The sequence below is a fragment of the Hoplias malabaricus genome, chromosome 3 (assembly GCF_029633855.1).
Source record: "Hoplias malabaricus isolate fHopMal1 chromosome 3, fHopMal1.hap1, whole genome shotgun sequence".
Lineage (NCBI taxonomy): Eukaryota > Metazoa > Chordata > Actinopteri > Characiformes > Erythrinidae > Hoplias > Hoplias malabaricus.
The window spans coordinates 35,477,536-35,504,474 of NC_089802.1; the positions used below are offsets into that span (position 1 = coordinate 35,477,536).

At 39.0% G+C, this 26,939-nt stretch overlaps 1 protein-coding gene across 1 annotated transcript in view; it reads right to left on the bottom strand.

The window, feature by feature from the left end:
* prkg1b (protein kinase cGMP-dependent 1b) overlaps positions 1–26,939 on the bottom strand; it is a 198,856-nt gene that overhangs the window by 115,524 nt on the left and 56,393 nt on the right. The window contains exon 3 of the mRNA XM_066664373.1: positions 24,167–24,280. Within this exon, the coding sequence (XP_066520470.1) occupies positions 24,167–24,280 (114 nt within the window). The remainder of the gene's footprint in view (positions 1–24,166; positions 24,281–26,939) is intronic.

The following is a 26,939-nucleotide window of genomic DNA, read 5'->3' on the forward strand; positions in this document are numbered from 1 at the left end:
GGTTGCTTGGTTGAGAGAATAGTAATCACCTGGTTGTTGCCATGTTTCTGTTAGGAAAAGGAGATCAAGTGAATTGTCCAATATTAATTCTTGCAACAGATAAGATTTGTTAGTGAGTGAGCGGACATTAAGGAGGGCAAACGAGGAACTAGGGGGAACAGGGGTAAGAGGGCGTAAATTAGACAGATTAGAAAAACGTTTTGTAGAAAGAGAAGGTGAGCGAGACAGTGTCCAGAAAGAGCAAATGTTACTACCATTGGTATAGTGTACAGATTTATTGCGATTTAGCCTTGAGCCACGGTGAAGATAGCGTCGCCGTTTGAGTATACCAGCTCTGCAGGCAGCAACAGCAGAATGTTTGGAAAGACAGTGAGAATACCTATATTTACGTAGTTCATCAGCCGTATAACTAACAAACAGTGAGTTGAACAGGGGGTCTGGGTTCATGTGGGGGCAATCAAGGATGGGAAAAAGTGGAATAGCCAGTAATAGAGTCATAGCAGATAGCAGGTGCATTGTCAATGGGTTGGAGCAAAGTAATTGCATAGCCGCAGTGCTAGCAGACACTGTAGGCAGGAACCACAGATTTGGGGCAGGGCAGTAACGAAGCTAAGCGGGACAGTAGCCGGGATCCGAAAAGTTGGAGCAGGACAACAGCGAAGCCAGCCGGAACAGCAGTCGAAATCCGCAAAGTTGGAGCAGGACAGCGGCGAAGCTAACTGGAACAGCAGCCGAAAACCGCAGATTAGGGCAGGACAGCAGCAAAGCTAACCGGCCGGGAATCCACAGAGCTAGGGCAGGACAGCCTCGGTGCAAGCCGGCCTGAATCCGCAGTGTTGGGGAAGACAGTCGAATAACCGCGAAGATTACAACCGGGAATCCACAAAGTCAGCAGGAACGGGGAACAAACAAAACAAAACATACGGGGAGAAGCGGCAGTCAACAGAGCGACGCCAGCGTACTCTAGCCCGAGAAGGAGACAGGAGACGAGTCGGATAAGCGGTTACAGACAATGAATGAATGATTTAAAGATTGTGTTTACTATGTTAGCCTTTGTGGATGTAGCGTATTAATACTTATTATTTTGTCCTTTTATTTAAATATAAAATTTATATTCTCATTTTTAATAGTAGGCAACAATAACAACTATATATACACATATATAAAGATTAAAACTTAAATCTAAGTTGAATTACTATAAAATATGAAGTGGGTTATTGAGTTTTTTTGGGGTTTTTGGGTTTTTTTTCACTGGCCAACCAGATGAAACGTCAGATAAAAGTTATGGGATACAAGTTGTTTAAATAACAAATAATAGCACACTTTTATTTTATTTTTATCCCATTAAGAATCCTGACACTATTATATTCTCAGATACAATGCAACACATTCTTATGCTTAATTCTGTAATTAGGGCAGAGCTTATTATTCCATGCCACCTTAAAAAAATGACATAGTTACCAAGTGCTTAGTGAAGTTCTTCAAAGTTTCAGTTCCAACTTAAATGCTGCCACGATAATCACACAATCACAGTAACACCGGCATATTTGAGGTTTTCGTTACACCTTAAACAGTGAAGCAGTTACAGGTGCCTGGACAAAACTACTGCCTCATTTAAGGTTGAGGTTTTCTATATATATATGGATATTCCTGTCCATTGTTTACTTTCAACAGTGTATGAGAAATATTATTTTAAAAGGGACACTTTTTAATTTATGTATAAAAGGTTTCATATTTTTTAAATGAAAAGCTAAAACTAAATGGAAGAAACATTAAAGTATTCTCCAATGATGAAGTCGCATAACTGCACATGCCATGCTAATGGACCCCATTTGTAGCTAATGTGCTGGAACGTAATTTATGAACACAGTCTCCAAAATGAAGAGAATCTTAACTTCTATGCAAGTAGAGAATACAGACCATTAGAGACTATGATAGCAGGTGCCTATTTATCATGGTCCACATTTCCCAAATACCCAGCTGCTTGATTTATGTGACCTGGTTGAAAGTAACTGCATTGCTCAAAGCAATAAAAGTTTGCTAGCAGAGCTAATAAACATAAGAACCAGTTTACTGAAGAGTTCTCTCCATGACGTGGGTAGCGTCTGAGGAATGTGGAGTGTATGAGTGTTTGAGTGGAATACAAAATAGGGCACATGCCGCTGAATGCATGCACAGGATCCCTCTCTAACTCGACGACTGATGCGAAAGGTGTATGACGCTCATCCCAGTGAGAGCCACCTGTCTTTGTGTGATTCTGAGAGGCTCACACTTCACTGAGCTCTTCAAAACCACTGCCTAGCTCATGCTAAACTCCTCCATCCTCATTTCATCCCATAGCTACAGGCCCTGTAGGATTGTTTTCCTTTGTTTTTTCACATGTATGTCCTCACAGCCAGGCTCTGACTGGGAATATTTACATTATTGCTATCTAGGGAAGAAAACCTTTCTGCGGTTTTTCAAGCACAGAGATGACATAATAGAACCTTGCCACATGAGCTTGGATCTCCATAAGTGTTTAACCTGTTGAAAGACACTCAGAAATAGCAAACAACTCATGAAGCATTGCTATGCATTAACGCGGGGGCAGCAGTGGCCTTGTGATCGGAAGGTCAACGGTTTGATCCCCTGGAAGGACGTGACTGATGTGTCCTAGAACAAGCTAACTAAGGCTACAGATATACTTGGCCCTTTCCCAATTCTTCCTCCGTAAAGGCAAAGCTTACTAATTTAAATAATAAAAAAACCTTTTTATTAATGCTGCTTGTTTACTTAAGGTAACTTTAGGTTTTATGTTCATCACCAGTGGATAATGACTGTACCCACAGACCTGAGAGAAATAAAATACTCATAGATTGCACAACCAAGTTAGCTTTCTATTCCATCTTAAATGGTGAGGCAGGAACATGGTATCTGCTGCGCAACTTAAGGTTAAACAGGACACTGGTGAATTAAAAGCTGTTTTCAGCCTCATGCGGTTATGAGAAATGAGTATTGTGTTTTACACAGTTGTGTAGGTGTGTTGGTCTGTGCTCTGGTGATAGATTTAAAACATCTACAAGAAACAGAACTACATTCAAACAAGCAGCTTCTAAACAGGAAGCTACTTCAGTCTCTTCCTGGCTCCAGGCAGAGGATCCTAAGCCGTTTTTACATCAAATTTTTGCAATTTTTTCCCTCAAGACGAACAGCTTTTCGTACTTGATTGGTGTTCCTTGTGATTTACCTGTTGAAATGGTTTTGAGCGACCAAAAACAACACAAAACCCAGGCTTTATTAGAGCGTCTCAGAGACCCAAGTTTATGAAATAACTTCCTGCCCTCCATCTATACTTCACGCAATGACATGATGCCATCTGCAAACAACCTATTCTTTTTTTTTCCCCCTCAAATGTTCACTTCATTTTATTTGTGTTATTATCTGCTGTTATCATGTTAAGGGCTGGGGCCATATACATTTAGCATATTTTGCTATGACCTTTTACAATGTTTTATGTGTTATCACTGCTATTATGAGTCGATACCAATAGCAACACCATGGGTCACAAATCAGCCAATATTATCAGCCAAATTGCTTATCAGTCAAGCCCAACTATGCATACCCATATGCACAAGTGCATTGTAATACATCCAGCATATTGGAGTCACAGGGGAGCAGACAAGCAGCTGCCGGCACTCAGTGACAAGCAACAGAAAACAGAAGGTGTAATTACCTGAGCACAGTCAGAACCCACACCGTTACACATACCTAATAAAAGAGCGACCAGACCTCTGAAGGGCTACAGAGCACAGAGTTCATCTGTCACACTGGGGTAAATGCCACCTGCGTATAATCAGCTCACTGTTCCACAAAGCGAGCCGTGGATTTACCCCACCAAACAGAGCAGGAGTTACTAGAGCAGATAAACGAGACAGACTTGCAGGGACAAAAAAAAAAATGTCATCCTGCTCAATAGTTACCCTTGATGTCTGCTGTGGAGAATTTGAAAAGGAAGTTAGTCCATGGTGAAAGTCTGGAATCATTCTATGAGTAAAAGAAAAAAAGAAAAAAATTGCTTTGCAATGTCAGTAAGGCCATGCTGCCTGATGCCACCTTCAGGGTCTTCACATTGTGATGTGGTATATTTTTGTCTTCTCTGACAGCTAAAAGAAAAGAAAAGACATTTCACACCCACCCAGTCAAGCCAGACCGAAAAAAAAAAAAAAAAAAAAGCTATGTCAGGAGGGAGGAAGCATGGAAGCTTTCCTTTTCTGTCCGGTGATTGTGGAGAGCCAGGATCAAGAGAAGCTCACCTTAATCAAACAGGACACAGCCCCTGTGTCTGAGTCTCAAGCTGCATGGGGGTTTTCTGGCTAAAAAAATAGGCACCTGTGCTGAGAGTGGAAGCCTTGTTGCACTGCATGTTGTGTCCCTGTTTGCTTCAGCCTACAACAACCGTGATCTGTGACTTCATTTGTCACATTAGAAAACAGGTGGTTGCAATCACAAACGGGACCTGAATTACTTTTCTCCTGAATTACTTTTCTCAAGCTGGAAATCAATTAAAAATAAAACACTGGAATGAACTTTATAACGTTCAGGAGATGTATGACATTCCTTGGATTCCTGTGAAGTGACATTATTTGGAGTTCTTCAAAATTACATTCCTGTTATTAATTCCACCTATTTCTTCTTAATTCACTTACATTTGCAGATGATTCTCAAAGTCCTTTTAAAACATTCCTGTCGTGATGGTGTATTTTTGATAACTGTAAATCCTTCATGCATTGTGTGTAAGTACAATGGTGTCACAAACACTATTGTTTGTCATTGTACTACATACAACAGAAAGTATCTGTCTTGGACATTTAACCCATTCGTGGCAGTGAACACTCACATAAACACACGCACACACACATTAGTGCACTAGCGGCTGTGAACCAAACTCACAGTTGCTGACAGCCATCCTCATTGCCTGGGGGCAGTTAGCTGTTAAGTGCCTTGCTTGAGAGTATCTCAGCCGTGAATTGAGGGAGCAATGGATTGAGGGTGGATTGTAGGGATGGGCAATATCCATATTTGCCGGACCGCCTGCTGAGCCGATTTAGAAGAGGCATGTTCTCTTACTGACTGACAGACTCCTAAACTTGACATGCGCATGTGCGAGTAGGAACGTTATTTCACAGCTTAAGGTGGTGCTACTACACAGTCTGTTGTTAGTTTAGCCATATTTTACATGGCGCTTTTCCACCAGCAAGGACCCAGAACGGTTCCAGTTTGTGAACTACATTTACAAAGTTTCATATAAATAAATAATAGGAAATAAGACAAGAAAACATTAGGTTTGTATCTGGCATGACACCATAAGCTTTGGCCAGAGCTTCAGCTTGGCGTTGGTTAGTTCAAAAGCTCAGCAGGAACTTAATTTAACTGTATTAATGCAATGTTTACACAAGAAAACTCATGATAATGATAGAAACTGATGAGTTTACTTTTTAACTGTGTTTTTTTAACATTACTAAATGCAAGCACCACATTTTACCAACCAGAAGTAATATAGACTTGATAAATAATCAGAGCATTTCATATTTCATATTTTATAAGGTCTGGCTGATAAAACATGCTGTATCTGATAGCTATAATTCAGTCTCTCCCCTGTTACGGCTTTAATGATCTGGAGATTTGACCTGTTTTCTCCTAAAGTTAATGCTAAACAGTAAAAATGTGCATATGTAACTTGATTAACTCGTCAGAAAGTCAGTAGCAGTCAGGTGTGTCCGTGTATTTGTGTTATCAATTTTGAATTTTTTTGGGACAATACGATAACCGATAATTAGTAGGTTGTCATAGGACATGCCTTTTCCTCTTCAGCATTTGTACATTTCTTTACTTTTTAATGTTATCTTTGAAGTATGTTAGTTGTTAGTAGTTATTTTATATTTTTATCAAAGATTTACTGCTGGTTCCACATGAGTTGTTTCTAGAGGGCAGCTAATTACTGCAGCACTGGGTTTGTTTTGAAGAGCAAGGGAGAGAGCGGCATAAAGCACCTCTGAATGAGCGAGAGAAAGAGAGAGAGTTTGAGCGAGTGTCTGTAAAGGTTTAATATTGTGTTTCAGTATTAAATTCAGATGCTGAATTACTCTATATCTAGTTTCATGTGTTTTATATAAGAAGGGCTCCTGCACTGTGGTGGTTGACAGTATCTTTCTGTCATTTAAACTGCTCTGTGTGTGTTTACACCGCTATTTGTGTGTGTGTCTGCTGAGCATCGCTGACACTTTAAATTAGTTTTCACCACAGAGAAATTTAATCCCAGAAACTGTTCTCTGTTGAAACTGTGAAAAGCATCCACACAGCAGAAATTTTAACATATTATACAGTATTACAGAGGTGGAGGGGTTTATTATTTAATCAATCAATCAATGTTAAACCATCAATCTGACAACAACTCAGTGCAACTGCTATTTTGACTAAAAGTCTGAGTGAGTGACTTGTGCTGAACTAACATGAAGAAATAAATGAGATATGTTCTGCTGTGTTTGGAACCATAGCTGACCAGCTAGGCTTAGATATGCGAGCTAACAGACCGTGTTCCAGTGAACTGAAACTCAAATCACACACATTTAGAGGATACATCCTCATATGTGTGAGCACAAAGTTCAGTGAAGAGTCTTCAATGGCAGTCCACTGGGCTTGTGTTTTTTTGTTTCCCACCCATTTTCAGCATGTGACATCACTAGTTGGTGAGCTCCTACAGTGCACCCCTACCACTGGCTCTCTTAAATGCACATACATGAGCATATCTGGCAGGGTATTGACTAGACAGACACAGTAAAGTATCATGAAATATGAAATACCGTCCTGATTTTGAGATACGGTCCAATGCTGTTCTCTGATTCCCACCAACCCACAAATTTTCCTGCTGGTTCTGGGAATTGAACCAGTAACCTTCTAATCTCAAAGCACACTTCCCTAACCATTAAGTCATTGCCAAACCTCTCACAGAAAGTCACCTAAGGCATGGATTGGACCCACAAACTCAATGTATTTTTCATCACATTCTGTGACGTAAGACTAAGAAATTGGGTTTATCTTTCCACTGAAATAAACCACCATCTTTTTTTGGACAGGGTTGATCAGTCAGTTGATTTTAGAAGGCTTGGTAGACATTATTTTGATAAGAAGCCAAGCATTTTAAAGCCCTAATTCAACAATTATTGGTCTAGATATACTTTTAATCACTTCAATTTAATGAGGCTCATTTAAATATTCTTAGCAATGATTTACTAGAAAAACACAGGCCAGTCAAAACATTTTACCCAAGAGGCCTGTGCGATAGTGGTCTGCTTCATTAGGAAATGTCTGGCTAATGTGCTTCTGACTCACAGTAAAATATGGAGACACGCTCCATAATAGCCAAACTGGGAGAAAAGCAGGATGTCTCATTAAAAGAAAAAACATCTGAACAGAAGGAAAATGTTGAAAAAAAAAAAAAAGAAGTTGCCCAACAGCCGAGCAGGGAAGAGCCCAATGCTGAGGTGATCTGAGAGACAGCATGTCTGGTGTTCTCTTAACAAGAACATCTGGGGACAAGTCTGCGTAATTTTGGTCTTATTGTGTAAGGGAACGTGGGCTTATTAGAGGTTGACATTTCAAAAACATTCAGAACTACAACCTCCAAAAGCAGAGCTCAAAGTAGGGGTAGTGCTGTGCCAGACAGCACAGTAAGGTTGTAATTACATATAAATGTAGTTAAAGTTGTTGAAAAAAACATGCATTTAAGCTTCTAAAGGGAAAAGCAGTTCTGTAATTAATAACCTTATGATTATTAGGATGTTTTGTGTAACAGTTCAAAGTTAGTTGTAGTATGTGATTGGGCAGTACCTTCACAACTGATGTTTCCAAAGTACCAATTAAAATAACATTTAAAATAAAATTTCTGCATATTGACAAAATATATTTCCTCAAATCAGTGGATCTCAGCCTATTTAGCTGCAGCTAAACAGGGGTGTAGTCCTAAAGAAAGGACTTTGAAGGGAACTTTGAATTTTTACATTTTTTAAAAATGTGCATGTTTTATATAAATTGTTGTAAAATACTGTCATTAAAATTATAGGCCGAGATCAATTAAATAGGCCTAAACAGATTAATCTGATTAAACTGATACCTAAGTCAAGGAGGGGCAGCACTTCTAGTGTTAAACGGTCCTTTTCCACCGCATGGACACAGCTTGGCTCGGCTTGCTTAAAGCTTGTCGATTTTCTGCTGGCAGGGTTCCTCTGCAAAATGGAGCCGGTGACGTCGCAAAACCCCGTCTCAAACAGGGATCTCTGGCTTTGAAAACCACAACAATGATGAGGTAAAGTTAGGTGCTGTTTACTCATCGTGAATCCGTGTGTCATTTTTAATTTTTTTGGACTGAAGACGGCTCCGCACCCCAGTTCTCACAGATCAGTTTTCCTTGTTGCACGTTCAGCTTTCAATGGAAACTTTCATCTGCAATCAGCCCAAGAAGCATATAAACTTCTTTTAAGTTAAAAGCTGCTGTTGTGAATCCGATAAAAATAAATGCAATAGCTGCTGAAACTGAAAATGTTAATGAGGCTAAAAGGTGTGATTACATTTAGGTGGGATAAGGCTATTGTGTAAAAGAAGGATCTGAATTTGCAGGTGTATAAAAGAGTACAGGCATATGGGTCGACCAACCGTGTCAGAAACCCCAGTCTAAGGGAAATTTTTGTCAGAATTCTAGCAGAAAGACAAACTGAGAGACGGGGACCACTGCCGTTTTTCATGGCTTTTGAATGAAAATCGCTTCCAGGCAAAAACTGCTTCTAAAATACAATTCTTTCACAAAAAAATTTCTGAAAGAACACACCACAGGGAACTACATACCATGAACACAGGTAACAGAGTGGCACATCACCTCTACTCACATTGTAAACTAAAGTGAATGGAAAATGCCAGGGCAAAACAGTGATTAAAATGCATCTACAAATATTGATGCTCATATTTCACAGTAATTTTACCTTTGTTTCGTTCACCTTATATGGTTTTGTTATTTACTGCCTTAATACCCTGATACTGTGAGACCCCTACGAATTAGTGGCGGACTCTGTTGTAATCAAGCAGTTTAATAAGTTCTCTCCTACATGTCTTGTGTGCACCCATGAGACTAAACCCTGAGAATCAAAGAAGAAGAGACTATTGCCAATGTGTGCATGCAATACCCCTCACAGCGGCTTGTGATCCCAAATCACTCTGAATTAGTGCCCAGGCTTCAGAGACTCCTGCAATTATAAGGTATTAGGAAGAGCATTGGCTTTCAAACTAGAACATCAATCATTGCAAAAATGGCATTCAGTATTACTATCACAAATACACAGCCGTAAACGCTTGTGGCTGGGGAAATTGGGAAAAAAAAGCAGAATTACAGAAGCCAGAGTTCACAAACGCCAGCCCAGAATACCTCCAACAACCCAAATATTATCAGGTTAAAAGGTACAAAGATAAAACATAACAAAATTGCAGTGGAAGCACTTTCCCTTATTCCCAGAAAACAGTCAGTTCCCTCATAAATTGCCTTGCACCCTTAAATGACAGGTACGTTTTAAAAAAACTGTGGTATTCACAAAGTACCATTTACCATACTAGCTTTTTACCGTGGAGGGGCAGGGCCCAAACTAGAGAGTAGGAGTGGGGAGGGTTTTCTTGTCCCTTGAGAATTTCAGAATGCGCAAGTCTCTATGGCAACAAGCCACTCGCAGCACTTAATGCATGAACGCATGGCAGCATTTCCCTCTCTGTATTTCAACTTCACCTGCTAATGCCTTTAATGAGTGGAGGGGTGGAAATCAAAGGCAAAGGAGAAACAGGTGGGACACTGAGGGGTAGGTACAGCTCTAGTTAACGATCAAGCATAGGTCGAGAAAGTCATGCCCTCTCTCTCTCTCTCTCTCTCTCTTTCTCTCTATCCACTCTAACAAATCACTCAAGACTACTGGATCTTTTCCATCAGTTGTAGATACAGTCCACTACATTTCGCACATGTAAATGGTACAAAACTGGAACAGATGACCAGATGTGCTATGGGCAATATGCATGAAAAACATCTCAGTTGAGATATTAACATGTGGATAATTTCATATTCTGCTCAATTTACTGATATCTGAGCAGCTTGCATTATTTTATTTTATTTTTTTGTCCAGAGTCTAGACAGGCATCCAACACTCAAACAGGTTGGGTTTGGAATCTGAATAACACTGTTTAAGATCTCAAAAGGATCCTGATGCAGCTGTAATAAAAAGTCAATATTCTTGTCTCACAGACTCTATTTTCTTTAGACAAAGTAATTTAACAGCTATAAAGGATGATTTCATGAAAGAACTGTATTAATTAAGAGCATTTATCACCTTCATGTTCAGTCTTTTAAAATTAACTGGGTACAGTTAATAATGAGGCTTTGTGCAGTTCGCAGTAACCCTTTTATCTGAACACCCCAGCATGTAACAAGTGAGGGGCCCATCTATCAGGCTATGTCTTGACCAACCAACCATTCCACCTACCAAGTGTTTTTTTTTTTTTTGGGCAGTGGGAGGAAACCCATGCGGACACAGGGAGAACACACTAAACTCCTCACAGACAGTCACCAGAGCGGAGTTGAACCCACAACCTCCAGGTCCCTGGAGCTGTGTGACTGTGACACTACCTGCCGCACCGCTGTGCCGTCTTGATATAAACATAAAATGTTAAAATACATACAGATATAATTGTACAATATAACTAAGGAAAGTGAACAGTATGTAAATTGTAGAACTGTAGTGTGCAATACTGAGACTGCCACATGTAAAGTGCAAGTGTAAAACATGCAGGGATTATCACAACAGCTAAAATACACAGTAAAAGTGCTCTGAACTCCTCACTCAAACAATTTTACTGCTAAACAGAACCAGCATTATTGCAAATATGACCTTTCTTTCAGTAATTAACCTTTCTCTAAATGGGCATTCTTCTGTTTTCCACTGATCAGCAGGTGGTAGGTGGGTTTAAACAATACTGGGTCACTGTTGAATATCTCAGTCTTGAAGGTCTTTTCCTCATGTCATGAATGCCCTTGAACAAATAAGATGTCAAGCTGGTCAGGTGCCTATGGAGGTTTGCAAATGTCAACAGACTTAGCACCCTACCGTTAGGAGCTGCTCAGAATGTGTAGGAACTCTTAAAGACAAGCACATAGCCTGACATAAAAGCGAGAAATAACACTCTCCATTAATTCTATGTCTTTATGAAACTAAATACACATTCACGACACATCATAATAAATTCATAAGGCAATACAGACATGGCATTAAATATTTAAAGAGGCAATAAATCATTTTGCCGTCAAAATGTAACAAAGTGGGTCTCCTATATGAATGAGGTTATGTTTAATACGAGCAAAAACGGATTGTCTAAAACATCCACAGTGTTATATACTCATACACTATATAAACATTACTATATATAGAGTACCAGTCAAATGTTTGGACATGCCTCTTTTGTTTTGGGCCACATCCACATATTGTGAATGTAGAGTACCAGTGAAAATTTGGACGATATCTCATTCAATGGTTTTTCTTTGTTATTTATTTTTTTCTACATTGTAAATTATCATTAAAACAATGAAGGACCACATGGAATAATGTAGTAAACGAAAAAGTGTTAAACAAACCAAAATATTTTTTTATATACTTTATACTTTAGTTTCTTCCAAGTAGCCACCTTTTGCTTTTATGACAGCTTTGCACACTCTCCGTGTTCTTTCAAGCAGCTTCATGAGGCTCAGTGAACAGCTCACCTTCTTAATGTATGTGAGACCATAACTAGGGTTGTGCAGAGGTAGGGGCTGTTACATGTGAGTACATGTGAGCTATACAGTGAGTAGCCCTATTCCACCAAAGACTAATGAGAAGATGCTTCCAAACTTTGGACTGGTGGCAATATCCCACATTATATCACAAATGAGTGTATTACTGTGATTATACCAGAGTTCGTTGTCACCATTTATTGTGGTTTTATGGTTTTAAGATGAAGAAGACCTTCTGTGAGATAAAAAAGATTCATTTCGTCACACATTCCTTTTTGCATTTTTCGATGAAATCTGCTTCTTTAACAGGGTCTGTTCAGGGTTTCTGAACTTTGGTTCTCTCCAGCAAGTCAGTCCAAATGTACACCAGATTTGATGGGAACCAAGGCTGCGTTATATTCAGAGCTGCTCTAAACCTAAATCAGGACAACACCAGAGCATGAGATAGTATCAATAAAATGTCATAGTTTAACCGTTGTTTACAGCAGGTTCAGATGATAGTGATATATCATGCATGTGTAAATTGTGCTAAATTTTCTTTAAGTTAAAAGTGAGTATTTTAAGTGTGGCTCCAGAGCCATCCTGCAGAGCTGGTGAATGACGGCGGCAGAGAACTATAAAAGGCATGCTTCCACTCGCAGACTTAGCATTCTCCTGTTTTTAATTTCCTTGTGATTTTCTTTTGTTTTCAACTCAGAAAACAGATAATGGATCTACTCCAACATACCTCTTTACTCTGTTCAAAATTAGTTCCGTGAAAGGAAACCGTTCCACATTAGTTGAAAAGTCTAGGTACCCCATTGTCTTGTAAGCACTGGCATCATTGCAAGGTTACATTTATTTTATGGAGTAATACACAAAGAGCTTCAGACAGAGTGCCATTATGGAATATCTCTCAGCCAATTACATTGCCAGGTCAGAACAAACTGAGGTATAATAATATTTTGCTGCTACTGTTGTGGGCGGCAAGGTGACACAGCAGGTAATGTTGCAGTCACACAGCCCCAGGGACCTGGAATTTGTGGGTTGACAGGTGATTGTCTGTGAGGAGTTTGGTTTGGTGTTTTCCCTGTGTCCGTGTGGGTTTCCTCAAAAAAGTGTTCGTAGGTGTGAGTGAATGTGTGCATGTGTTTTACCCTGTGAAGGACTGGTGTTCCCGCCTTGCACCCAATGATTCTGGGTAGGCTCTGGTGAATTCATGATGAATGCTCCAAAATTACTTGGAATAATATCTTTCTACATTGACTCACAAGTTAGAAAGGTTTATTCCTTCTCTTGTAAACTTACTATTTTGGGAAATACATGTTTTTAATTGGACAAGGGCATTAACTCAGCATTAACTCGAGCCTTGGGCCTGCTTCCTGGAGAAAAGTCAGTCATAGTGATATGTTATGTGTGTGAATGACAAGTACCATGTGCTTTTGGTGTCAAGTTGATTACAAAGCGCTTTATTGCTGGCTGTCAAAGCTGAAATGGCAACACTACCTTTAGGACCTTTGTAGTAAATTCAAGGCATTCTGTGTTCACTTCAATCGCACAGATTGTGATTTTGTATTGTAAAATAAAGGCAATATCTGCAATTCTGGAGAACTACTGTTCTCACAGCAAAACAAACCCCTCCTTCCCTTTGTGTTCAGAAGCTGGAACATATGTTTAAGTAAGAAACTGAGTGTAGCTTAATCGTGGTTGAAGTTTAACTTGTCTGTAAGTTTCTTTTCACTGTTTTAATTACCACATAATCTCATTTGTAACTCAAGCTTTTTATTTTTACCGCACTTTCATCAGTTAGCGATCCTCCAAAATGTGGAATCTGTTCCTTCTTTAAGTAACTGTAACAGCAAAAATAAGTCACTATTACCCACCTATGAAGCAGGAATAGAGCAATATCCTCATCTGTTTTCATAATTTTCAACATTCAGAATTCTCTCCAATATCCAAATACCTCCATATACCATTTCTCAGCCGTAACTGTGTGGGCCACGAAGGGAGAGAATTCCTGAGACATTTCAGACTGAGGCACTTATTTTCTTATTTACAGCACAGTACAATTTTTTATTCTTATGTACAAACAATGGACATTTTTCCATGGGTGCAAACAGACCAGAGAATTAGCAAATGATGAGGAAACATTCTAGGAAATTTCTTAAGAGTTTTGGATTAAAAACATGAACAATGCACTTAAGTCTTCAGTCTTCATCATTTATCAGCTCCATTGGCCACTACACGTGGAACTTGTAGATCTCCAATTACAGACTGTAATTAATCTCTGCATAATTTGTCATCCATTTTCACCCTTTTGTTTAATGTATAAACTCAAAATAATAATTTTTAAAAAAGTATTATTATTATTATTATTATCTTGAGATATAATATAAATTTTGGGGAAAATCATATATATATATAAATATACAATTTAAAAGTAAAACATAATAAATAGATATAAATAAATTTTTGTCTAGATTTAACATATTTTCACTTAAAAATACATTATTCTTGCAGTGTATTAAAGTTTTCATAAGCAGCATAAAGTTTACGCTCTGTTTACCACTCATATAGGTTATCATAGCACCTCTCAGATGATGAGGGCACATCTCCTGCAGATGATTCATTGTGCACTCATCTAAAGGGCGCCACAGAGTGTTTGTTTGTGTGTTTCTAAAAAGCTTCACTCGCTATGGAAATGGTACGCCCCAGAAATCACCTGGAAAATAATATTGCAAAACAAAGTCCCTGCAAGCTTCCCCACCCATCTTCCCTGTCTCCCATTGTCCCCCCACACCCCCTCTCCCTCTCTCTCGTATACTCTTACCCAATTCCCCTCACTTTCCATCACTTTCACATTTACTCTAATTACCTCCCGTTAACTATTATTGTCTCATTTCCATGCTCTTTCTGACACTCTCTCATTCTCTTGCTCTCTCTCTCTCTCTCTCTCTCTCTCTCTCTCTCTCTCTCTCTCTCTCTCTCTCTCTCTCTCTCTCTCTCGTCCAACCCTCTCTTCCATTTGTGCTCTCACTCCCCCAATTCCATTGCATTCTCTCTCTCTCTCTCTCTCTCTCTCTCTCTCTCTCTCTCTGTCCCCCTCACTATAATTTTCTCTCTCTTCATTTAAGCCTCTCTTTAGTGATTTGTGATCTGTTACCATGGGTGAATTTATATACAGTGGATATGTTTTGACAGTGTTTTGAGCACTTTTTAAAACATAATTAAAATTTAGTCAGAGAAATCATAGGGATTGCACAGAAAAGCAAAAAAAGAAGGCAGTGCAAGCAGGAGATAAATGTGTGATTGATCATAGAGAGAAAGAGAGAGAGAGAGAGAGAGAGAGAGAGAGAGAGAGAGAGAGAGAGAGAGAGAGAGAGAGAGAGAGAGGAAAGATAGATATGCAGACATGGAGAAAGAGGAAAGGGGAAATACACAGAGGGAGAGAGATGGACAAAAAAGGAAGGAAACGGAGTAAGAAGGGAGATAAATAGCTTCGGAAAGAGAAGGTTGAGGGAACGGAGACAGAAAGATGGAGAAAGCAGGACAGAGAGAAGGCAAGAGATACATGACGATCAAGACAGGCAGATCAAGAATAGGGGGCAAAAAATGGATAGAGAGAATGAGAATTTGAAAAAGAGAATAAAAGAATATGGAATATAGAAAATAGGAATGGAGAGACAAATGAATAAATAGGTGATAGAGATACACAAGGTAGAGAATAAACAAGAAGAGAAACTAAACAAAGGGGAAAAGGAAGAGTATAAAAAATCAGAATGAACACAATGAATGAAAACAGCAGAAGACAGATTCTATTTATTTATATATTTATTTATGAAAGGAACTGATGGCTGCATTGGGGCGGCGCGGTGGCGCAGCAGTTAGTGTCACAGTCACACAGCTCCAGGAACCTGATCTTTGAGGAGTTTGGTGTGTTCTCCCAGTGTCAGCGTGGGTTTTCTCCCACGGTCCAAAAACACACATTGGCAGGTGGATTGGTGACTCAAAAGTGCCCATAGGTGTGAGAATGGGCGAATTTCATCATGGGGATCCAAGAGATCTCAGCCAACATTACAATAAAGTAGTTTATATATAATATGGCTGACATTTATCTGAAGTAAAAACTTCCATTTATCAAATGATATTTAGTATATAGAAAGAAAATATTGATAATATAGTGTTGCAGCTTTTCCAAAAAAGCTGTCGCTCTGGTCCAGCATTGACTCAAATATAGTGGGTCATTTAGCCGAGCCCTCAGTGCAGTTATAGAGTGAAAAAGCATTGGCTTACATGGGTTTTACAGCTATAATGCTACAGCATATAACCACAATGCAGAGGTAATAGACATGCGAATGGCAATGTATGTACATTGCTAAAGATTTTTCAAACAAAATCCTTGAAGCAACACCACTGTAAACTCTCCGCATATTAGCCGAACCATCATAGCACTGAGCTCTCAGGTTATGGATATCTAGGGTGACCAGGCGTCCTCTTTTACCCAGACATGTGCTCTTTTTAGACTTAAAAAAATGTCCAGACGGAACTTCACAAACGTCCGGGATGTTGTTTTTCTAGAGCTTACATAGAACTTCGAGAAGTTCCCGCCCTCCCCTACTCCGTTTGGTTCGCTTGAGTGAGAAGGGGGAGTGGTGAAGTAGCCTAAAATTTTGGATTGCACGGTCTGACTGTAGAACTACCGTTATTGGTCGATAACCTTCTCTGTAAACATTTAATTGGTCAGTCTGCATATCAGTAGTCGTCCACACACCCCTCTTTTCCATCATCTCAGATCTGGTCACCCTATGGATATCAAGTTCAAGACTCACTAGAACATTCTTTAAGAGCAGAGCCAAAGATTCACCATCTGTCAGTCCATGCACAGTAAAATCTTTGTCAACATATCTTGCAATGAGGGCAAAAACGTTTGCTTCTCGCACCTGCTGTGTAATGTAGTTTTTAACTTGACTGGACATAATGGCTATTAGTTCATTCTGGTGTTTGCTGTGAACATAGCTGAATGATCTCTGTCATCTCTTGAATAGCCGGTGAATTAAGAGACTTTTGGTAGCTCTTAATTCAATCAACTCCAAAAATGACCATGGTTTTCTGCCTCCTTCATTTCATTGTGACTATGAAGTGCCATGCCGGCTCAGCAACAAAAAAACAAAGTCTCGCAAATATTCTTCAAATACTGCCTGTTTTAATCAAATCTTTTCACATACTGACAACTGATCTGAGATGCAACACTTCCAGTTTTATGTGACTGTTCATATCCTTTCAGCTGTAATAATGTAGAAATGTACATGCCACTTTTCAGGTGTTTTTTTGTATCTTTCATTAGCTTTTTTCCAGTTTCCAAATCCAGTGGTTTGAAATGTGTCTGTCTTGCTCTCCTGGCTTCCAAAACTGAACTGGATAAGTGGTTACAGACAATGAATGAATGAATAATGGCTACACTGGCTTTGAGCCCGTTAGACCTGTGGTCCTAGTCCTTGGATTATGATTATGATTATGATTATTAACACAGTGCATTAACATTCACTTGTTAGTGATTGGATTAAGTTCAGCTTTCACCTGATCGCATGAAAACCCATGTGTAAACACACCCAGATATTCAGATCACTCAACCCTCATCAGGCAGTCAGAGAGGAAGCATGACCAAGTATAAATGGAATGTCTCTTCCACATCCACATTTCTCCTAAAGCACAAATGCATCTGCTGGCGGACTTACAGGTGATGACTGATCAGTGGCTGCACTTTCACAAATGATGCTGGATGTCTAATGTCCTCTGTGAAAGACTGAATATTATTCTGCATGTGTAAATCCTGCCACAATTCTCCCCACCAGTCCTGATTCTCTTTCATGTCTAAAGAGTTCACTGGACACTAGTGCTGACGACTACAGAAATTACAGCAACTGCCAAGCAAAGCATTCTCCTGTGGCAGAGCAGATGCTTCATTGCTTGTTAGAGACAGTTTCTGCCCATATTTGACAGCATATAATACACTGCTCCTAGCCCTTTAGAAGCCATGTTTACAGTAGGCTTTAGGAAGTAAAAAGGAAATGATATGTGTGTTGGTGTACTATTTTTAAACAAGAAAGTGGACTCACTGGGGACACATTTTAAAGAAAAGTGTGGAAAGATATCCTCACTCCATCTTAAGATTTGTACTTATATAAACATATTAGCAAACATGGTTCTTTATGGAACCAAATGTGGTTCTTCTATGGCACCGCTCAAAGAATCATTTGTAGCAACTTTATTTCTAAGAGCGTAAATAACATTACATTTTTAGCTCCAGATTTTTTATTGTGGTTGAAGACAAGTTATATGATACAAGTGCACATTGTTACATTTTCAGGCCAATTTAAGCTTTTGGGTCAAACCTACGCTGTAAGAAATGGGTAGGTCTCACGTAAACATGTACCCAACACCAAAATCTGATGATGTGCACTTGAGCAGGCTATGGTGTACACTCTGCGTTGAGTAAACTCAGATACACAAATATAATAATAATAATAATAATAATAATAATAATAATAATAATAATAATGATGATGATGTTTGATATTTATGTATACAGTGGTGCAGCAGGTAGTGTCGCAATCACACAGCTCCAGGGACCTGGAGGTTGTGGGTTCGAGTCCCGCTCCAGGTGACTGTCTGTGAGGAGTGGCGCCCCCTCCAGGGTGTATTCCTGCCTTGCGCCCAATGATTCCAGGTAGGCTCTGGACCCACCGTGACCCTGAATTGGATAAGGGTTACAGATAATGAATGAATGAATGAATATATGTTGCAAGCCAGTCATCAGAACAATGCACTACACTGGACTTTTGCAGTTATAAGGGTTGTGTATACCTTCACCACACAAACCAACATGCTGTCCTCTCACTGCACATTCTCTGTCACATCATTTGAATTTTTGTCCTGTCTTGGGTTAATTTTAATGCCTTTGGATCATATTGCGTTCACACCTGAAACGAACTGAGATCCATCTGCTCAGACAGTCTCTGTCCCATTGTTTGGTAGGCAGTTTGAAAGGTAGCGTTCATGCTTACACATGATCTGCACCAACGAAGTAATCAGACCAGGGTTCATTTTCATCAAAACAAAGCTAACAAGTGTAAAAACACACTAAGTCTACTAAACTCACTGGAATAAATTATATTACTTTTACTGCGGTCGTACATTAAAAAGATGTGAAACGAGACGAGTCATTGGATAAATGCTGGGCTTTGTCCCGCCCATTGGACGCTCAGCGTCTCTGGGGGTCTATGGGGCAGTGAGCTGGCCTCGGCTGGCCCGGACGCTCAGCTTCTGCATGATGATTGGATAATCTGTCTGAGGCTGAATCCCTTTTTGATTGACAGCGAAATGAGCGAATCAGCGATCCTTTGGTGTAAAGATCCGTGGGAGCACAGGCGGACACACTTCACATGAGCCAAGGCCGTTTAAGCAGCCTAGCTCTGCTGGCCATTGAGAGGACACTAGTCAAGTCCCTGGAACAGACCCCTTGTTGGTACGACAGGGTCACAGATCATTTTCTTAAAAAGGAACGGAGGGTAGAATTTACGTATAAATAAACCCAACACATTTTATGATGTAGGCCGAAATTGAGCTTCCCCTCCTTGAAAGACCAGCATCCCCAACTGGTGTACGCAAATATACCTGTACTGACTTTTGTTTTCTAACTACCTATGTAGAAAGGTTGGTAGACACTTTATTACCTTGATGACACAGGTGTCAATAAGTGACCAAAGCTTGTATAATCTCCAGAGACACACATACACTCCAGAGTCACCATGTCCAGTGTCCATTGTGGGCGAGAGGGGTATAAAGCCCTTAAGCACTGGCCTGTTCAACAATGTGTCGTTATTCCCTAGAGAAATGGAGCTTCTTCCAGTATTTCTGAGATGAGCTGGAGTGGTGTTTGTGATCCAGAACTAATCACCAAGCATCAGTACCTCACCTCACTACTGTTGGCATTCAGCCACAAGATGTTCCAGTAAGTGTTCCAATTACGAGTGCAAAGCCTTCCCAGAAGAGTAGAGGGTGTTACTGCAGCAAAGGAGGGACCAATTCTCCATTACCACCCAGCATTTCGAAAGAAATGTGCAAACCTGGACAAACTTTTAACAGTATAGTGTATCACGCCAAAGTAGACGTCTGTTAGGGCAGTGAAGTTTTAGACTTGACCAAACAGCCAAAGGGAAGAATAATCTCTCTGTCCTAGCACAATCTGACACCAAGCGAATAGGCCTGCGGAAAAAGAAATTGCACCAGGAACAACCTTGGACTGTAAAGTTTAGGTTACATTTTCAATTCCACAATTTCTTTGTTGATTCTTCACATTTTTGTGACAAATTTAAACATGATAATAATACACTATAATAGCTAAAACAATTACTATAATAGTAATAGTTTTTTATTTATGTTTTATATCAAAATTGTCAGAACAATCTCAGCTCTCTCATAAAGAGAGGCCCATGTGTCCTAGAGCATTTTATAAAGAGATAATCTGTCTCTAACCCTGAAAAACTTAAATACGATTTTAGAAAATCTTTATATTTCTTATGAAAACATCTCTTTACTCGTGTGGATGAATTGTTTTGGTAATTGAAATAGTTTTATCAGAGTCTTAAAAACAAGCGAATCCACCAGTTAGACACGGCAAGAGACAGAGGAGGCCTGTCTCACTTATACATAGGCTTATAACTCTTGAGTACAGTTTCTCTATAATATGCAATCGAAAGAGCAGTTTCTGCACATTCAGAGAGTGTTTGAACTGTATTTCTACGCTGTGCTATCGCTATCGACATTACTAGAAACATCACGAATGGACATATTTGATGCGCCGGCGCGTTCTTCAACCCCAGAGGTTTACGTGTCCATTTTATTGTGTCTATTTTACCTTAAGTATGTATCATGTACACATTGTTGCCACTGTCTTTGTCCTAATGTCTATGAACCTGAGACAGTCTACAAACCTGATTTATTATGCTGTAACCTACCAAAACATGCAATGCTGAGTCACACACAATTAGTGGTGTAAGTAAATATCCATACATTACAAATTATGCTTTGCAATACTGTATTGATTCTCATAAACACATTATCGATTTAAACTATTGGGTTACAGGCAAAGATTTGCAAATATGTGGCAGATAGTGGTTCATTTTGCTGTACAGCCATTAGACTCTTCCACCCCATTGTAAACAAGTAAACATTTAAACAGGTTTTTATTTTTAGCTCACTCCCAGTTAGCATTGTTAGTGATACCAGTTGATAACCTCAAATATTTTATGCATCCAAACACCATTGAACCATCCACATACAGCAGTTGGACAGTACTCTGTGTACGATTTAAATTAACACAAATACATAGAAGTGGTAATACAGAGTATGATACTACTGCTTTTACACAGTGTTGATGTGCGGGTAGCCATCTTGGATTCTGAACTTGGGATTCGTGAGGCTCACCTGACTTTCCGAATAAGACACCCAATATGTGGGGGATGTTACCATTGAAATTAATTATTTTCCTATCTGGAAAATTTTGACATTCGAGTTTGAATGTAACGCAGCAACAGAGTCATACCAGCCAGATATTTTAAAATCCCGGCCTGGATCCAAGGTCCAGATGTGAAGACCTCTGCCCTATATAATACATCCAGAATTTTTCAAACATTTGCTCACTCAACATTTTCTGAAATAAATGTTATTACTGAAGGGTTTCTTGTGTTTCTCTCTTCTCTTCTCTTCTGGGAAGAGTTTACACAAGATACTGGAACATTCTGCCAGAAGAACAATAGTGAGAACCCCAATGCCATTACCACTCAAAAGAATATGTGAACACAGTATATATTTGGGGAACAAACTATATGCTGATTCATATTGTTTTTCAGTTTCAATCTACTTTCACCTTATTGACCACTTTTACTGTAAACTAGCACACGAAGACCACCACTGATGTGCACACTGAAGCTTTCAGCATTACTGTGCTACTGTTCATCTACATTAATCAGTGCCGCATGCACATTGGAGATAACTGATCTGAGATAAGTACACAAAAGCAGAGGAGCATAGCACAAATCAAACAATTCACTTTGAGCAAAAGCGCCTCTAATCTTAGCCTGGAACAGACAGCGCTGCCTGTTTATGTCTGGGGTAAAGAGTGGCTGAATCTGCAATGTGAATTTTAATAAGTGACTTAAACAATGCTGGCAAATTTTATCTCCCAGCTAACATGCATGCAAATCAGCTTTTCACATTTACAGGGTGAACATGGCAGTCCCCCAGTTAAGAGGATGAAGCATGGAGAGCAATAGAAGGAGAAGATATCTGAATTATTTATCAGTCTTCTTAGGATAAATTTGGCACCTTTTGAAATAAAATCAGTTGTGTTTAGGAAATGACATGGTGTGCTTAGGAATTTGGCGCTGTCTTCATAAAGATCTCATTAGGTGTCTGACAGAGTTGTGAAGGGCATGTATGTGTCGGTGAGTGTGTGTGTGTGTGTGTGAGTGAGCGAGTGCATGAGTTTCCACGGTTACTAGTTACTCTTGAGAGAAGCTGCCCTAGCTACATTAGACGAAGAATAGCAAAAGAAAATGTGTGCGTTTCCATGGTTACTCACTCCTGACAGCCAACTGTATTCATGAAGTTGTAGGGGATTCCACTGTGTTTGTGTGTGTTTTTGTATGTATTGTTTAAAGTCAAACAGTTATCTTCTCCTAGCTGTCAAACTGAATTGGAAACGAGGACACATTTCTTTTCTTTCATGTGGCATTTTTCTGAGTGAAACAGGCTGTAATTCAAGATTTGATTTGACTTTTTTATGGGTGGAGACAAGACTTTCATTACCACCTGCAAGTAAATACAGCCTGGGTAGCTCAGTAAGTATTCTGTTCTTAGGCTGAAGGGTTCAAGTCCCTTTTTGGGGTGACCAAACCAGCCTGATATACATCATCAGTTGTCTAATGCCTTACAATATAAAAAAATGCCAGGTTATAAATGGCACAGGCAAATTATCAGCAAATGCCACTGCAGTCTTGAAAACAAAGTATTGGGTAAACAAGATCTTTCAAGCATTTTAACTGCTGCAAAAATGTTGATTTTGAGCTGTATATAACACATTTTAAAATAGCTGTCCAATAATTATATTATACCCTTGAATACACTTTGCACATGAACACAAGACTCCTAGATATTTTGAATGAAGTAAGATAGCTTAATAAGATGGCAAACTCATGCAAATGTCTCCAACATATTCATCATATCCACTGAAAAACCTATAGGATTTGAGCTAATAGAATCTTAGCAATCTTAGGAAAATATATCTCTAAAAATGCTATATAGTAAACATAAAGTAATATGATTGATTTGAAAGCCATGAAATAAAACTTGATCAATAAGCAAAAACGTTATTGCAAAACAGGGCGGCACAGTGGTGCAGCAGGTTGTGAGTTCGATTCCCGCTTCGGGTGACTGTCTGTGAGGAGTTGGTGTGTTCTCCCCGTGTTCACGTGGGTTTCCTCCGGGTGCTCCAGTTTCCTCCCACCGTTGATTCAGGATTACCTTTAAAGTATGTCTGAAATCTCCACATTAGTTAAGTCTCATCATTGCGAAAAATTAATTCTGACTTCTGTAATCTTCAGCTGACTTTTATTCTATCTCACATTGTACAAGGGATGGGAAAAATTAAATTATCTAACAATACCAGTAGGTAATTTACCCCCCACGCAAACACTCTCTCTTTACACTAACTTATGGAGTCCATTTTTACATTTTTAAAATTGTTTTATTATTATTATTATTATTATTATTATTATTATGTATTTTTGTATACTGCATTGTATTATATTATATTGCATTATAGCACATTGTTGATGTAAGATACTGATTCTGATGATTATCTCAGATCACAAACATCATTCCAGTCCATTAAAATGTATTAGACCAAGCTCCATAACTTGAAAAAACACCTTTGCAGTGCTCTAGAGTCCAATGACGGGGACTTTATGCCCCTCCAGCTCACAAGTGCACTGGGCAGAAGTGCATACTTGCTGCAAACCATTGTATTCTGTCGGTCAATGATTCCCTTGGAGGTAATACAAGCTGCTTGTTCAGCAAATGGTGAACTAATTCATAATTATAATGTCAGGATAGTTGTGGGTATTAACTGTATTACAATAATAATTAATAATGATTATACGTTTTTTAGGCATTTGACCGATGCTTTTATCTGGAGCAAAGATCTTAAAATCTGAACCTTTGATCCAGGTTCCAGGCCAGGATTTTACAATGGCCAGCCATCTTCCTATGGCTACCTGAAAAAGAATGCCGGTCACTCACTCTGAACAGTGGCTGTCCTGGTGCAGTTGTAGAGAATGGCCAGTTCTCCGAACACCTTGCCTGGTCCCATGGTGCACAGCTTCATGCCCTCCTTGGTCACCTCCACCTTGCCATCTGAAAGCAATCACAGAGAACATTCTTTAGCTCGCCTGCTGACGCACCAGCCATGAAAGCAAGCATGACAGGCTGGAAATGGAAGCCTGCTGCCTGCCAGCGTTTCTCTCCAGATCGGGCCACGCTGGGCTAATGCATTCCAATAAAAGTCTCCTCTCATTAGTGTAGCTGACACCAGCACATGCTCTGGGGTTTGAAAGGGGGCACTGCTGGAAAAGGTGGGATTTTTGAGATATAATAGGGCACAGAACAAAAGATCAGTCAGATTAGGTTCACGTTGTTTAAAACTTGCATCAGCTTAGGGAGCACCTACTGCTTTTAGCTTTGTTTTATACATTAATGGAAATATCACTAAAATAATTTCATTAAGTCCTTCTAAAAAATATATCAGGATAAGAGTATCCTAAGAGCAGAAGGAAGCCAAGCAAGACTAGCTTTGCCAGACTGCCATCGGCTGCATAGCGTTTATCACACAGGTGTTTTCAGGATTTTCCACAAAGGGAAGGTAGGGTCCGAAATAAATTACTGCATTATTAGAGGTCCTTAAGAAGCTTTGGTGCTTCAAATCAATATCCTTCTTTACATGTGGTTTTATTTTGTGATACTGTGGTACAGGGAAATGTAGGGCAGGGCTAATAATTTAGAAATGGGTAAAAATGTATCACAAAGTTATAATTGTATGATTATTCTGTGGCTGAAGAATGAGTAAGGCAAATCATATTTAAGAAATTAGCAGGATTTATATGCATTCATAACACATGCATCGTTTTTAATATCAGTTTCAGTCTACAGAATCTATCAGAATCTTCATTATATTTAAAAATTCATTCTAGATGTTTCTAACACTGAGAAGACCAAAGTTTCATTGATTCAAATAATCACAATTATTTATTTATGCAGTGTAACAGCTTACTTAAAAACAAAGGTCATTCAAGGAGGAACAGATTGATTTCGCTAGCAAGAGAAATAAAAAATAGCAAGACTCAGCTTCATCCTCTTTTCCACAACAATTTTCAATACTGGGTCGATCAAATTATTTTAGCAGAGATTGTACTGTATATGGTCACAAGCTCTGTTCAAACTCTGTTAAGACCCACATATGGAGTATAGAATTAAGTATATATATGTATATATAAGTATAGAGTTTTTTAGCACCACGCTAACACAGATTTTAGTGAATCTTGAATGCGGTCACGAGTGGGGGATTTTGCTCCAGGAGAGCTGAGCTTACCAAACACATTCATACCACTGTATGTCTTCACGCTACTTCCTTTTTTACAATGATATTTGTAGCAAATACAAACACAAACTCACATACAACACTGACTTCAACCAAATGGAGCTTTAGCTTTCCTATCTGCAGCTATGGAGCAAGAGTCAGGCCTTGTTTTACTATTGTAAGTGGCCTGGCAAAAAATATTTACACTTCCTTTAACAGGTGGAAGAAACTCAAACCTGATTGTTTTATATTTTTATTAAATATGTGACATATAATATGTGAACATATCAAATCCAATCTTTTTTTTATTCAGATTTGAATTGGGTTTGTATCCGATTCATGGACACACATGGGAAATTCAAACTAAATTATATTTGTCTTTTTGCCTCTTTGTATGTGACTAGTGCTTTCACAAGCCAGCTTTGACAGCAACATGCAGGCTGCATCCCAAATGGCTCCATGCTTCCTATGTACTGTACTGTGTATGAGGTGAAACTTCTTCATTTGCAACATAATGATTCACTGAATGTTAGGAAAGGAGCAGTGTAGGTGATAGCTGAATATAAATGTATTAATGTCAGACACGCATAAACATTTTGTGTGCTTGCATACCATTTCACGGACAGATACTGTAGCTACAGTTCACTTACATTCATACATGTTAATCCTCAAGAAGCCTAATCTGAGCTGGGCAAAAAAATGGATTTGATTAATGGGGTTTTATAATGTGAACGCAGTGTATTACAGCAGTTTCAGATTAATTGAATTGATCCATTTATCATGAAACTATCAGATGATTTAAAGGCTGGTGTTTTCAAATTATAAATGAAACTTAGTATTTGAAAAGTAAAAAAAGAATGAACTGTTTTTATACTTATATCATAACAATTAACAAGATTTAATCTAAACAAACCTAGGTCAACAAAATCTAACAATAATCAGAGAGCAATCCATGTAAAAAAAATCACACTTAATATAACGATACAGCTCTATTTCTGAACTGCATACATTTTTAAACTACTTATATGGCCATATAGCAGAACAATCAGCAGAACCTGCTCTTTGTAGCCTTCGCGAGGTCACTGAGGTAAATTGATGCATCACAGTGAGTAAAAATGACTCTCAGTGAACCCTGTATCAGATATGAGATGTCAATATAATGAAGCAACGCAGAAACGCTTGCATTTTATTGATTTATAAACATAGATCAGAGCTGGATGTCTTTCAGGTCATCTCCACATAACAATAATTCAAAGCCAAGTCAATTTTATTGGCATTCCCTTTCACTGGAGATGTGTGCAGTAAGAAACAAAGCATACAATACAATACAAAAATTGCCAGAGAGCAGCAGACCATTGTTAAGACATACAATTTAAAAATATATAATGAAAAATACAGACAATGCACACTGTACAAAAATCTATTTTGCATGTATTACCT